At 42.1% G+C, this 15005-nt stretch overlaps 1 protein-coding gene across 8 annotated transcripts in view; it reads left to right on the top strand.

Annotated features, from left to right (window-relative positions):
* The window catches only part of mbnl2 (muscleblind-like splicing regulator 2), a 31727-nt gene that overhangs the window by 14309 nt on the left and 2413 nt on the right, over positions 1-15005 (top strand). The window contains exons 3-9 of one of the 8 annotated variants that reach the window (XM_088408490.1): positions 6701-6865; positions 6983-7186; positions 7658-7918; positions 10636-10689; positions 11053-11203; positions 11990-12025; positions 12700-12794. In XM_088408490.1, coding sequence (XP_088264616.1) covers positions 6701-6865; positions 6983-7186; positions 7658-7918; positions 10636-10689; positions 11053-11203; positions 11990-12025; positions 12700-12794 — 966 coding nt within the window. The remainder of the gene's footprint in view (positions 1-6700; positions 6866-6982; positions 7187-7657; positions 7919-10635; positions 10690-11052; positions 11204-11989; positions 12026-12699; positions 12795-15005) is intronic. The other 7 variants (XM_088408489.1, XM_088408494.1, XM_088408491.1 and 4 more) reach the window with 7 other exon arrangements.

The following is a 15005-nucleotide window of genomic DNA, read 5'->3' as shown; positions in this document are numbered from 1 at the left end:
CAGCATGGCTTTTAAAATATTCTGGTGTGGCAAACCGAAATTAGAGACCCTGGCTAAGGAGTATTATTATTGATCGAAGACAGCCAAATGTAATGCAATCACCTTGTGCAGTATTAATTGTGTTGGATGTTTTTATTCTTACATGTTGAGCAGACAGCCGTGTACGATGCACAACAGCGGTTACCTCTTCCCTCACTCGGTTACACGCATCCTTTTACATGAGTGGGTGTATGATATTGTTCTTTGATAACGACTGTCTTCTATAATCACACGCTTGAGAAAGACCACCTCATTTTGAATCTTTCATTTTGAGGTTTTGCGGCTCATCCTAGAATAAAATATGAAGTAGTTTAAATTACACTACAATGTTTGTGCTACGGTTTTTCTTTAGCAGTGCGAGCAGTTGTTCTAGGGAACCGTGGCGGTGATACTTGACTGCAGATTAGTGGTCATCAATTTAAAAAAATTTAAAAAAAAAAAAAAAATTACATTTGAAGGATTGACCTAGGGGGGAACATTTTTTGTAAAATTTGAATTGTGACCTTTTTTGACACAAATGGAGGTTTTGAATGTCAAATTGCAAATGTATGAATTTGCTGTTCAAAGCTGTTGGCTTTCCACCCAAACCTGGTTCCATATTTTGTGACGTGTGATCTGTGTGACTGTCCACCAAAGCACCTTTTTTTCGTTTTTTTCCAACTTGTGCTGCATATAGTGGCTTGAAAGAATTGGGAAAAAAAAACTGGGAAAAAAAAAAAAAGACTGAAAACCCCCCAAAACATTTCAATAGAGAATTTATATTACTTTGACATACATTAACATGTATCAACACTCATTAAACTCTCTTTTATCAAAAATAGCAACATGTTCACATTTTTTTATGTCAAGCCTGCCGCATACTACATGAAATGTGACCGTAAACAAATATAGAAATGATGAAACCGAGAATTTTGTTTACCTCGTTGGTCAGCTCGTGGGCTTTTGCTGACTTGTTATCATACATCTTCGTCAATTCGTTTGAATACAAGTGCGTTTTTGATGGTTGTCTGTGTCCAGTCTCACCAATGTTAATTTCCATATTATAGTCTGCCTCGCTGGACCCTACTTGGGTATGCTTGTTGTGGCTGGATGGTGATGTCACATGTGCATTGTCAAATTGGTCTTTCTGCTGGTTGAACATAGTTTGTTTGCAATGAAAACACACAGCAACTTCTCCAACGATATTGTTGTCAGTCAGTTTTTAAGGCCGAAATGTTTCCAAATGGAAAAGTTTGCCCTTATGTGACAATAACATTTTACTCGATTTCGTCTTGGTCAGGCATTATGCTACTTAAACAATAGGCCAGATCTGTGATGCCTTTTGTGTTTTGAGGTATATTATATTCATTGAATACTTTTTTATGATATATTAAATATTCTGAGAATACGCTGTCTCAAAATTGATACACAATACATTGCAAAGTGAACATTGCATTGCAATATAAATGTGTGACTTCATATTTCAGTACATACAGTATCAATGTTATTGCCCAGCCCTATTCCTGACCTTATTTCAAATTGGGGATTAGCATACTTAGCGAGCCCCATGTTTGCTTTTAGTGGAATGCAACTTGTTAATATGGCAGTTTATTTGAAGGAGAGGATCTGCATGACAGAGCTTGTTCACAGCTGCTGCACACAAACTCGCATATAACATAAATGAAGTCCGTGCTCCTCATAGTTTAGCACAAAGCATTGGAAGGAATGTCTTCCGGATGTACGGGTGATAGAGTGATGAAGACGTGATGCATTTTTTGACCAGTTTGGAACTGATTTGTGTGACCTGTAGCACGCAGCTAACTGGTGAGCTCGGGGGATAAGAGCCCTTAAAAACTGCAGCTTTGTTGATCCCGAAATCGCGTTGTCTGAGGTTGCGATATTGGTCCCGAAACGACACATGGTTCTGCCCTAGCAGCGATGACTAGGATTTCGGAGTGCAAGGCCGATGCTCCAAAATGAACGTGCACTACACTGAAACCGTACTGTATATATTGACGAAGAACATTACTCAGGCATGAGACAAATAAACCTAATTGATATGAAGACCAAGTGAGAAAGACACTCATAAGTTGATACAATGAAGTCAGTGGATGTACTGTAAATGGCCTGCATTCAGTTTGAATGAGTTGCACTTTATGAAACATCTCCCACTGAGCTTAGCCACAATTTGTCTCATCTCGTTAAAAAGAAAGAAGGAAATAATGATGAGCAGCCTGCGAGCGGTACGCTCAGGAGAAAATTACTCCTCTTGAAGTCCACACAATGGATGAAGTGAGGCATGGGGTTCTGTATTGCGAGTGTGCACATGTGCTTCAGTGACCTCCGTAGGTCACAATGCTGACAACGTGCTACCCTGGCAGATTTCGCTTTGGATGCTGTCCAAATCTTATGCTGTTTTTATGCATTACTGGACCCTCCCACACATGCTTACAGAAGACTTATAAGCAAAAACACTGCTTTTGTTTTTGATTACAGTCAACCAACCTTGTGTACATTTAAGCAAAATTAAAGAAGCGATGCATACATTTGCACACAATACATTTATACAATTCCTAGAGTCTAGGGCCTAGACAAAGTTGTAGATGGACTAGCATGACTGAATATCACTCATTTGTTCGTCCGTTTTCTGTACTAGTTATCGTCAACTTAAGTTTAGAACCTCTCGTGCGACCCAACAATAAGGTATTGTTTAGGACGATGCTCCCGGAAGCAAAGTTGTGACAACGGTCTACTACTTGATCATCTTTACTTACCAGTGTGAGCAGCATTCGATAGAAACAACGCTATGTGCTTTCTTTCTCAAATGATGTTCTTTTTTTCGAATGAGATTTTTTTTTTCACGTATTGCTAAATGGGCACCCCTGATCTTAGTGAACCGTATTAACACTTGCACCACCGTCGATAACAACGCATTAGTCCTTCAGTCTACGAGAAGGAGAACAAGTCTGTTCGAATTGATATTTGAAATTGTGCTCATTAAACATGCAATCAGATAATTGTGCAAGGTTAAAAAAACCATGTATCCTGAAAATGATCATGCCTTTTATACTTATTACCTGGGGATACAAATGTCACAGATGCAGTGGAATGACCCTTATCTTTATTGCTTCTGAAACGCCATGAATTAGTCCCCAAAAATGACTATACATGGTTGCCATGTAAATCCACTGAGACAGAGCTAGGTAAGCACGCATCGTCTTCTAACACAACGACCTTGTGCAAGTGTACCTGAATGTCAGTTTGCCACTTCATTTTAACGTCAGTTATTACTTGTGAGAGTGCAAACGTTACCTTTCTCTGCTGGACACGACTGCATCGTTTGTGTGCGTGTCCTCAAGCATGACAGTGTTGGTGTGCGTGGGTGATGCTTGTTGTGATCCAAGCATTTATTATGCATATGTGTGGGCTGGTGTGAGTTGGTTCATGCGAAGCAGGAGGAGGTTTGAGCAGCTCACCGCAGGGTGGAAAGGTTACTCGGCCTGCGTCGCTTATCATTCCAGATACGTTTCGGCTCCCTCTACTCAACACCAGCTTTGTAGCACTCACATTGTACCTACATAGTTCTGTTTTCGTTTTCATTGACTTTTTGATGGAATAAATATATTACACCAATGGCAAAAGAGTGTTTAATGGAATTTGTTACAATTTGACAATAGAGAGTTAGTTTTGGAGTAAACATTTTTGTCAAGCAAACTCATTTTGGATTATTTACAAGTTTACAAGTATGTTCCAATCTATTTAAATATGTTCAAAAATGTTCAAGTATGTTCGTAAGTATTTGTACTCGTGCATTTGCGAGACAATAATATCTTGCATTATGGCAGTGCTTCTCAAATAATGGGGTGAACCTCCCTGGAGGGTGCGAGGTTATGCCAGTTGGAGCGCGGATGACGCCAGGGAAAAGGCTTTGTTTTTGTCATGTGACATGTTGCAAAAAAATAAAAATTGTCATCATTTTTATTTTGTTTCAATCACTTTGATAGCTTTTTTCTTTTGTTGATGTTAAAAAGGATACAGGTTTAGGTATACAATTTGAATACAATCCAATACAATTTTTATAGATAATAATCTTATTTATAGTCAGCATTTTTTTAGAGCCGCTTATCCTCACAGGCCTGCTGGTGCCTATCCCAGCTGACTTTGGGCAATAGGCGGGGGACACCCTGAACCGGTTGTCAGCCAATTGCAGGCCACACCGAGACAAACAACCATTCACACACCCGATCACACCTAAGGACAATTTTGTATGTCCAATACACCTTCCATGCATGTTTTTGGAGTGTAGGAGAGAATGCGTGGAGAGAACCCACACAGCCTCGGGGGAACATGCAAATTCTACACAGGAAGGCCGGAGCCAGCTTGAAATGAACTCGGGTCCATTAGCTGTGAGGCGGACGTGCTCACCACTGATCTGCCCTCGGATAATACATAAAATGGAAATAGGTCATTATTTTGGGTGTGGCCTGGTACCAGTTGATCCAAGGACAAGTGATTGGGGACCTCTGTTGTTCACATAATATTAACATCGTAAAAATTAGATAGACAAGTTTTACTTACTTGCACTGCTAACATATTGGTATAATGTAGGTCTAATGTTAAAAAGTAATAATGATAACATGTGCATTGACAAGTACCCTCAGCATTGTAGTGTTTTGTCGAGTACTTGATGGGACAGAGTAAAAATTATAAATAAGATTTTTTTTTTTGTCATTTCATGACTGCTTTGGTATATAACATAAAAAATAGTGAAACAGCTCATATTTTACCCAAAGTAAAAACAGATGCTTGTAAATATCGTATTTTGCTTTAATAGAATCAAAATCTGCCTGCTGTCATAGACTCCTAATTAAATCAAGTAAGGCTGAAATTTTGAGGATTCGGACAAGTTTAGCTCCAAACAATTCATTTCTCATCAAGAATAATTTTCCAGGAATTTGATCATTGCTTGGTTGCCTATTATTAGATTAATCCTTGCGCCTTTAATCCACATCAGCAGCTCCACTCTTGCGTAGCATAACACCGGTTGCGATTGGAAAATCATTGAGCTCAGGTATTCATCAGTGCCTGAGTCTGCTTTTCCGAAAGAAGCAGTTTCAAAAAAAAAAAAAAAATGCTTCTTGGTATTGCTTGAAGTGCTCATCGACTTTTTTGAGCTTATTCTAACAATGTGCTTTTTATGGTGATTGTAGTTTGCAGGTGTGTGGGACAACCAACGTGTCTAATATCAAAATATTGGATATTGTCGAAAGAAGTAAATCTCCAAATGTGAGTTGTTTCCAGGAGCCGGAAAGACACGATTGATTCTGCTTGTCTTCCTGCAATGACAAGACAGCAGAAACAGCATCTTAGCAAACATAGCTTTTAAGTCACTTGTGATTCTAATTACGCTTCTCTTGGCTCCGCCCTCCGCTAGATGTGCTATGTCATGGCCAGCTTGTTCCGCTCTGTCATCCTCTACTCACTTTGTCTCGCCATTAAATCCCTCCTAACGCTTCTTTGAGTTTTGCTCAGTTGGCTCCTCAGCAAAGACCCATATTGCTTCACTGTTTGCCTTTATTGAACAACTCTTTTCTTCCCTCAATGTGCTTTAAGCCCTTTGACAGTGTCACCTTATCCAGCCAGCCCTGCATTGATGAATTGCGCAGTATTTTTCCGATAACATGGTATGAATATTCCAATTGTCATGGTAATCAGTACAGTATGATGACAATATTGCTAACTCGAACTGAAATGGAATACATATTAAGGATGGGATGAGATTTCTCGTATCTGCACTGCACTTTGGGGGGGCACTCTGCATGACAGTTAAACACGTTGCCGGAGCATACGATTAGCAAATGATGTATGGACGCGTTCATCTCGGAACACTTCATTTGTTCATTTTTTTTCTAGAATGTGATAGAAATGAATGACACTTTTTCTACTGCGCCAACTCTTCTCCCAGAAAGAGTCGTGAGCAGCGATTACCAATTTAAACAAAACAAGTGGGGTTTTTTTTGGCGTCTCCGTGGCGCAGTGAATAGCACGTTCGGCTCACAATTCAAAGGTCCCATCTGGCTCCGGCCTTCCTGTGTGGTGTTTGCATGTTCTCCCCGAGCCCGTGTGGGTTCTCTCCGGGCACTCCGGCTTCTTCCCACACTCCAAAACCATGCATGGCAGATGAATTGGACATACTGAATTGTCCATACGTGTGATTGGGTGCATGAATGGTTGTTCGTCTCTGTGTGCCCTGCGATTGGCTGGCAACCAGTTGAGGGTGTCCCGCGTCTACTGGCCGAAGCCAGCAGAGATACATGCAAACAACCACACAGGAAGGCCGGAGCCAGATGGGACCTTTTAACTGTGAGCCGGACGTGCTATTCACTGCGCCACCGAGCCACCAAAAAAAAAAAACACTTGTTTTGTTTAAATTGGTAATCGCTGCTGATGACTCATTCTGGGAGAAGAGTTGGCGCAGTAGAAAAAGTGTGTGTGTGTGTGTATGTATATATATATATATATATATATATATATATATATATATATATATATATATATATATATATATATATATATTTATGTTATATATATGTTGATAAAGCAGATGCTTTTGAAGTTGTCAAGCGCACACAAAATGTTAAAAGATGACAGCCTTTGTCCGTCTGTCTTTCGTCCTTTTCAGGGCCGCTGCACAAGGGAAAACTGTAAGTACCTACACCCTCCAGCTCACCTGAAAACCCAGCTGGAGATCAATGGGCGCAATAACCTGATCCAACAGAAGACAGCGGCTGCTATGTTGGCACATCAGATGCAGTTTATGATTCCAGGCACAACCATGCAACCTGTGGTCAGTGTTGCTTGCAGGAAATGGCTCATCTTGTCCTAACCCTGCTTTACTCTCACTCCAACCCTTATGGCTCTATGCAAATGAATGAGTATATGTAAACTGTCTTTTTTTCTGCAGCAGACCTTTCCAGTCAGCCAGGGTCTCGGCTCCAGTACAGGTTTGAGCTACACACCATACCTTACCCCAGTGTCGCACAGCATGAGCCTGGTCCCCACAGAAATCTTGCCCAGCACCCCCTTGATTGTCCCAGGCAGCCCACCTGCATCGTTGGCTGCTGCCTCATCTGCCAACCAAAAACTGTTGCGAACAGACAAGTTGGAGGTAACCTGTCCCCGACATGATTCACATCAACCACAAATGTTTTTCCTTGTCGACCTTGAGAAAGATAAACATTAAGTGTCAAACGATATCCATATGACATGATATTCGTATGCCATATGAGCTATACGGATGTTTAGGCGTATACCTCAATGTATGGTATTTGTTTTCACGAGAGATATCACTTAGCAACCATATTGTAAATGAGGCAGAAAAAAGCGCATCCCTCAAAGGACATGTGTGCACTCCTACTCAGATCGTGTGTGAACATGATGTATTTCTGCAAAAGTCCTGTATTTCTGTGTCTGCTTGATTGTGTGCCACGGGCCCAATAGTGCCGGCGAAAAGCCGATCACCCTTTGTGATTAGTCAAGCCCCAGCACTGGTTACCTCACTGATCCCACAGTCTTTCTCAGTATTACATGACTTAAAAAGGCCTCTACTTTGTGTCACCTACAGTATATGTATGTTCAGGTATGTCGCGAGTTCCAGCGGGGCAACTGTGCTCGCGGCGAGACGGACTGCCGCTTTGCCCACCCATGTGACAGCCCCATGATCGACACCAGTGACAACACCGTTACCGTCTGCATGGACTACATCAAAAGCCGTTGTTCCCGCGAGAAGTGCAAGTACTTCCACCCACCCGCCCATCTGCAGGCCAAGATTAAGTCCACACAGCACCAGGCAAATCAAGCGGCGGTGGCCGCGCAAGCCGTCGCGACGACAGCAGCCATGGTGAGAGCATAGCACTACACAGTCTCGATGCACAGAATAGTTTCAAATAGCTGTAATAGAGCTTAGAATGTGAAAGATATACTGTACAGTACGGTGCAAAAATCATAGGCTAGCTGTCTTGTTTGATTATCTTCACTCTAGATGCAGTTGAGTCAAAAAGAGACCAACACAACGATGGGTAAAATGAATAACCCATGAAACAACCGCAAACAATTGGGTTGTTGGGGGGGTTAAAGGGAATATTTGAGCTGTTTTTTGTACCTACGCTTTAAAAACGAAACAACAACTTCAAATTGTGTCAAAAGAGGCTAACGGAACTTTGTGGGTTATTTGTCCATCCCATATTTGGGCTATGAATGGGTTATTCATTTGACCCAGTTTTTTGGACTGCATGAGGAATTGGGCTGAACCCAAAACTGTGTTGATTGTAAAAACAAATAATTGTGTTGTTTTGTACTAAACAACACAAAAATTGCATTTTTTTATACATATTCATATTTCTTATTCAAGTTCACATACAGATGATTGAAAAGTAGCTTCCTATTTTCAGGGAGCTACACCATACAACATGGAACCCATACATAAAAATGGAAAAAAAAAAATTAAAAAGTATTTGAAAACAGCAAGTTACTTTTTAATAACCCTGTATAAGACTCAAAAGTTGAGTTCACCCTACATGGGTTCTTTTTGACCCAATTGTTTTTTTTTGGGTGATTTATCACAGCATTCATGTTGACTAAAAGTTAAATATTGGGAAGAATTGTGCACAAAATACAAAGAATCCAACTTCAAGAATCCATGCAGGCAACACCAATGAAGGTGTGGCTAGATTTTCATGTTCACACATGGGTGTCACTAACCATGAAGCTGGTCATTGAAGAATCATAACGCCACAGCCGACAGATGCATTTAAATTTCAATTAATGCATTTAAATTACAACTCATTTAAATTAAACACGCACATACATGCCACTTGTGTGACACCCGCACGGTAACATTAAATGTGGAGCCCTGTTTTGTTACGACTTTAACAATCGCCCACCACTGCAAGTTGATTCCAGTAGCTAGCAGTGTACAGGCCACTAAAAATGTGCCCGCCAACCAAAAGTAAAGTCCTTTCAAGATAAACCTGCATAACTATCTGTTTTTATCCGAGTACTGTAATTGTTCAGCGTCCTTTGTTCAAATACCGTAGTACGGTCATACGACGCACCCTCCCCGCCGCCAACTCGCCTGCTCTCGATGAGTTCAGCTCTCAGCAGATCAGTGCTAATGAAATAAAGGATGGATGAGAAAGTCACATTACATCCCCCAGCTGGCCCACAGACAGGTGGAAACGCTGGCAGGATGGTGGAGTTCGGGGGTGTTCGCGCTGCCCTGACCTCCTCCAGGCTCCGGTTCGCCGCTGCACTTTCTTTACCACCTCGCACCACGTCCATCTTTTTTTTTTTTCGCACGGCAAGTTAGCTCACCGCCAACAGTCATTGCTGCTTTGCTCCCCTTGTCCGTCCTCCATAATCGAGCAGGCGCTTGTGTGTCTGTGCGAAGCGTCCGGGACACTGAATCCAAAAAAACAGCTACTAAGGCCCCTTGGGGCAAAGCGATGACCTCTTAGTGCAAATTTCTAATAGTTGCAGTCCCTCACCTCCGTAACTTTCCCATTTGCCACACATATTTCTGTACATCCTCCTCACATTACAACGTGGTGCTCATGCGCCCCTTCCTATCGACTTCAATCGTATAAGATACCAGCCGCAGTAACGTGCGGTGCTTGGAGGTGAGGAGGTTAACCTTGCGTGATTAAGTTGTCTAGTCAGCACCTTTCGTCCAATTTTCTTTGAGCCCATTGTCAGAGCTGAAGCAGAGAACCATAAAACCATTATTGCTTCGCTGTTGAAAGTATCACCATCCATAAATCACATCAGTAATCTAAAGCGAGAAGACTAAAGTGAAGATTTTCTGTTACTACTAGTGTTGTTTGAGTGTGCCACATTGTTTGTTGCTTGCCAAGAGCTCGCTCGTAGCAGTGTTGTGCTGCCACCTTTGCTTCTCGTCTCATGGCAGAGCGCCATCCTCCATCTTGAACTAACCTCACTCTTTATCCATGCCACACTGCTCCAGTACAACATTGTGTTGTAAGGAAGGGCATCCACATGGGCCCCCTCCACCTTTTCAAGCTGTTTTTGTCATCGCATGGACATTTTAATCATGTTACTTGACAGAGCTGTTATACAGTGCCCCAATGTGTCTTGGTGAATAAACAGCGCTCCACATTAAATTAGCGAATTCGATCACATGACGCAATCAATTACATGCTGCAGGATGGCTTGAACAAACACATATTGTCCAATTTCAAGAGCTCATAGTTCAAGTTAGTCTCGCTACTAAATTCTTTGCCCAGTAGTAATGACATAAAACCTAGTCTGGCTTTTGTCGAAATGTTCTTTTAAACTAATTCAAAAAGTAGCAAATGTTTAAAGTAGACCAGGTTTTGTTTTTTGTTTTTTTTTTTGGTTTTGTTTCTGTGCATGCCTATGGTTTTGTATGTGGGTATACTTGCATTCAGATTCTTTTTGTTTTTGTTTTTTTCCTTCTCACCTATCCACAATGCAATGCTGTCCCCCATGATGCACCTCTGCTTGCTGTTACCTGTATGTTAATACGCTTGAATCCCATTGGCCCACTGCCATCATGTGCTCGCTGCCTGCTAATTAAAGACTCAGTCGACTGCCAAAGCAATGAAGCGACCCCTCGAGGCAACTGTAGACCTGGTACTTGGACCTTTCACCTTTTGCTTTGCATGTAGCTTCTTTAAATGTACTGTAGCCACTCACAAAATTTAAGTTGGCTCTTTTGCTTTTGTGAATCGCTGTAATGCAGTTTGAAGTTTCATAGTGTTCTGTATTTAAGAACATCACTGGCCATTGCATTTTATATGATACATTTATGAAATGAGACATCTAGTTTAATGATAAAATATTAGTGTCTGCACATATTCCTGAAAGTTTGTGTTTATTTTTATTATTGTAGCGTTTTGTCCTTATTTGACTCTAGATTTGCAACTTCCTTGTTTGATTTTTCGAAACGTAAACGGACTGTTCTTTTGTGTGTGCCGGCATGTTTCCTGTGGGCAGGCGTTTCCCCACAGCGTCCTTCAGCCACTACCAAAGAGAGCGGCACTGGAGAAGAGCAATGGTGCCAACTCCCTATTTAACCCCAGCGTCTTGCACTACCAGCAGGCACTGGCCAGCGCACAGCTCCAACAGCCTGCTTTCTTTCCTACGGGTAAGTGCAGAAAGGGCAGGTGACCTCTCATGACCAGTTCCTAAAGGATTGTGACACAAGGACAGTTTTGGCGACGAGACGGTCAATAAACCGTGATGATCGGTTCATGAATTACGTTCATGAGCTGAGGTGAGATAGACATAGACGATTAGTCCCTGTCCATGAATTCCCTGACTTTTGGCACGTTTTCCTGCGTAAGACGTTTGGTGAACAAATGAGTGCTTGACTCTTGCGTATCTGATGAGAGAAATACGGCCCCTTTGCTCAGCCTTCACCTTGGCGATCCGGCTGTGTCAGCTGAGCTGTACTGTGACACTAGTCACCCATCTGCAGCCAGGTTCATGTCTTAAATGCAAAAAAGTTGGGCTTTTTCCAGAGCCACGACACACATGATCAAAGAGACTATACATTAGTATCAAGGCTAAACCCTATCTTCACTTTCAAGTGTAGATTCAAAGCATTGCACATGTTTATGGTCCTCCCACTTTCCTTTCCCCACAGGCGAGGAGGGATTTGCAAAAACATCACATAAATGGTCAAACAATCCATCGTTGAGATCAAATTCAATGACATTAAAAATGCCGATTAAGTCACCTTAGCTAAATGATGAGTGTCGGCCTTCCTGAAGTTTGGCTGTACAGTTTGTCACTAATATAACTGGTCAGCGGGAACCCCTTTGCTTGCTTCCATCAGCGCAGTAATTTGTCTAATCTTTGTGACTCTCCTCCCCGTCAATTAACCCATATGCCCCCCACCCCCTCTTCTCTCTTTGCATGAACACATCAGGGTCAGTCCTGTGCATGACGCCCGCTAGCAGTCTTGGTAGGTTCTGACCCTCACATTTACGTTCTGCCCTTTTCCCCTTCTCTCTCTTGCGCACAGAACCCACTTGCAATAACTGCAGATGCAGATCACATGTTACTAGACTGTGTAAACCACCCGTCAAGTCCCCGTAGTCTTTGTTTTTCTTAAAACGGAAAGGCCTGCTTTGGAAATACTGTAGTTGACCGGGGACTTTGAACTAGATACCAAAAGTGGCTATTCCACCCGGCCATCTCGGTTTTGTGTACTTCTTTGGATCGAAATCCAATGAAATCCTATTTCCGCTGCCACAAAGGTTGCTCTTTTAGTCAAAGTCAAATGACTTTCAAAGCAGCAAACTGATTACTGTATCTGTTAAAAAGAGGATCCAAATTTGTGATTGTAATCTGCTTGTCTTCTCTTTTTCCTCATGTTTTCTTTTTTTGTTCTTGTTTTTTTGTGTGTGTTGTTTTGTTTTCTCATTCCTTGCTTTGCATTACAAATGGTTGCATGCCATCTGCTGGTGTAACCCTAACGATGCTTAACATCCGCCGCCATTACCACCACCATCTGCAACAACATCGCCAAACGTTTCGCTTCGACATGCACGTGACATACATGCCTGTGTTTCCATGGCTGTCACACTGCGCCAAATCATCCCCTCTCCCATGCCCTTCCTCATCCTCGAAACAAAGTCCCAATGATGTACAGTGCTACGCCTGCTACTGTCTCTCCAGCAACAACTCCGGCCACAAGTGTCCCCTATGCAGCAACAGCCCAAGCCAATCAGGTTTGCTCTTTTTAAAGCTTTCTTTCATCAGTGCGTGGAGCTTTGAAGAAGTCTCGCTCACAAATACAAAATGGTCCTAACCTATGGCTTTTGCCCCGCCCATCCCTCTTTCTCACCTATTTGGCATGAACTCAGGCAAGTGGGCGTTTCCCAGGCAGCAGAGGGTCGTTTCGGCTGGCCTATCGTGTTCCCTGAAAAATGCTCAGCCCCTCGCGGCGCACTCTTCAAGCACTTCTTCAGAGCTCCCACATTTGCAATGTAGTAGTCGTGTTGTGGAGTACCTCTTTCTCATTCTGTCTTGCATGTTTTTTCTTCAGTTTCCACTCCTTCTTGTCACGTACTTTACGTCCCTCCCGTCTTATAGCAAGGAAATCGCCTGTATTGCTTGTGTGCTATGCAACCAACATGTCAACACTCGGATCAAAAATGACACAATTATGGGTCACCAAAGGACCGACCTAATATTTAGATCAATTTGACCCCGCCTTCTGGATTGTTTTCTGCAAAACAACCCATTTTTGAGGTAGTCTTGTACAAAACAACCAATGGGGGTGTTGATCTCAAATTTTGGATCGATCCATTTTCAGTCTGTAAGTGTGTTATTTTTAACCCAGGTTTTTAGAGTGTACAGTCAAAGTTGGGGTTTTGATCTGCTCTTGTTTTAAGTTCAAAGTACAATTATGCATGTACTGTACATTAATCACCAGCCTATCTGCAAATAGCAAAGAAAAAAGAAAAAGTAATTCTTGCCCCATCCACAAAATTTTTCCATTTTCCAGTTTTAGTAGGGTGAATCATAAGTACTGCATTCTATGGTTGTGGTTAAAAATATGTGATAATAATTTGCTCAACTTTACTACAGTACTATGTTTAAAATTATTTTCCAGTTAAGGTGACTATGATGACGAATTAGTGGTACACTCGATGGTAACGATGATGTGACTTTGTAGCAAAGCGCAGGCGTGGGGGGTGATATTGTCCGTTTTCTCTGGGCACTTGGACAGGGTCCAGCAGCTCACCCATGAACTTAGTAAGGCTGGCTGTGGGAAAATGTGTTGGTGCATGGATAAATGGAAAAATAAAACGTCAAAAAATCAGGTGTTCAAATTTAGTCGAAATTGGGCTATTGGACCTGTAATATAAATCCAGTCGGAGACTTGCACAATACGCAATGTAAATGGTATACTGTACATAGAGCGACATGAAACAGAGATGTTAGATTCCACAGAAAATGCATATTAATGCAAAATAGGAGGACCTTAATCATAGGTTACCACCTGGCAAGGTCTGTCATTTCCTGTCACGTCAGCCATGTGAGCACACTTCCCGTAATTGGCATGCAGCAGCAACAGCAGGAGGTGCCTCGCCGTTGCAAACGCGGAGGATCGATGACGTCAGTCTGTTGCCTCTGTCCTTCAAGCGGCTGACCGCTCCCCCTCTCACCAATTATGCTGTACCAGTAGTTTCCCTGGCAGCATCAAATGAACAATTATTTTGAGACACTGCGGCTCACTGCTCACAACTTTAGATGTTCGAATCCGTAACGTCGTTCTATCCGACCATCCACGCTGCATGCAGCATCTTATCACAACTGACTTAGGGGGTGACGCTGGTCTCACCGGAGCTGATCAACAGCCAATCGCATTTAAACATAAAAGGCAGCATTTATCCATTACCATTAGTCTACAAGCAAATAAAAAGGGCTGAGCGAAGGTAGGACGCGTAATTCCCTCTTCTCGATGCTCGAGTGAGGGGGGCCAAACCAAACCATGTATCTTTTGCCACGTGTACTGGTCAGAATACAAATGATACTCCAGCGCCCTCTTCTGTCAGGTTTAACACGTTGCACATCCCATTCGGCTCCAGTTTCCCCCCGTTCTTAACCGGACTACAGTGCACTACTGTACTCTATTTGAAATACCGGCAATTATGTATTTGGTCACATTATTTAAATTTCAATTCATTATGTATAATAATATTGAATTAGCTAATAAATATGTGTTAATAGAAGGGCCGTCATTCATGAAAACAGTAAGTCATCATATAATCAAAGTCGTCCAGCGAGGCCATCAGCTTTCCTGAGATATTTGAGTTCTAATAAATATTTTTGCTGTGTTTGTGCGGTCCTTAACGAAAGTTGTGTTGATTTGAGTGTGCATATGGATTAATTGACACCTTTCCTATGGCATACGTCTCACTTGAAAATTGTAC

This window comes from Hippichthys cyanospilos, chromosome 2, assembly GCF_059441005.1.
Source record: "Hippichthys cyanospilos isolate Australia breed blue-spotted pipefish chromosome 2, RoL_Hcya_1.0, whole genome shotgun sequence".
Lineage (NCBI taxonomy): Eukaryota > Metazoa > Chordata > Actinopteri > Syngnathiformes > Syngnathidae > Hippichthys > Hippichthys cyanospilos.
This window is presented reverse-complemented; position numbering and strand designations above follow the sequence as displayed.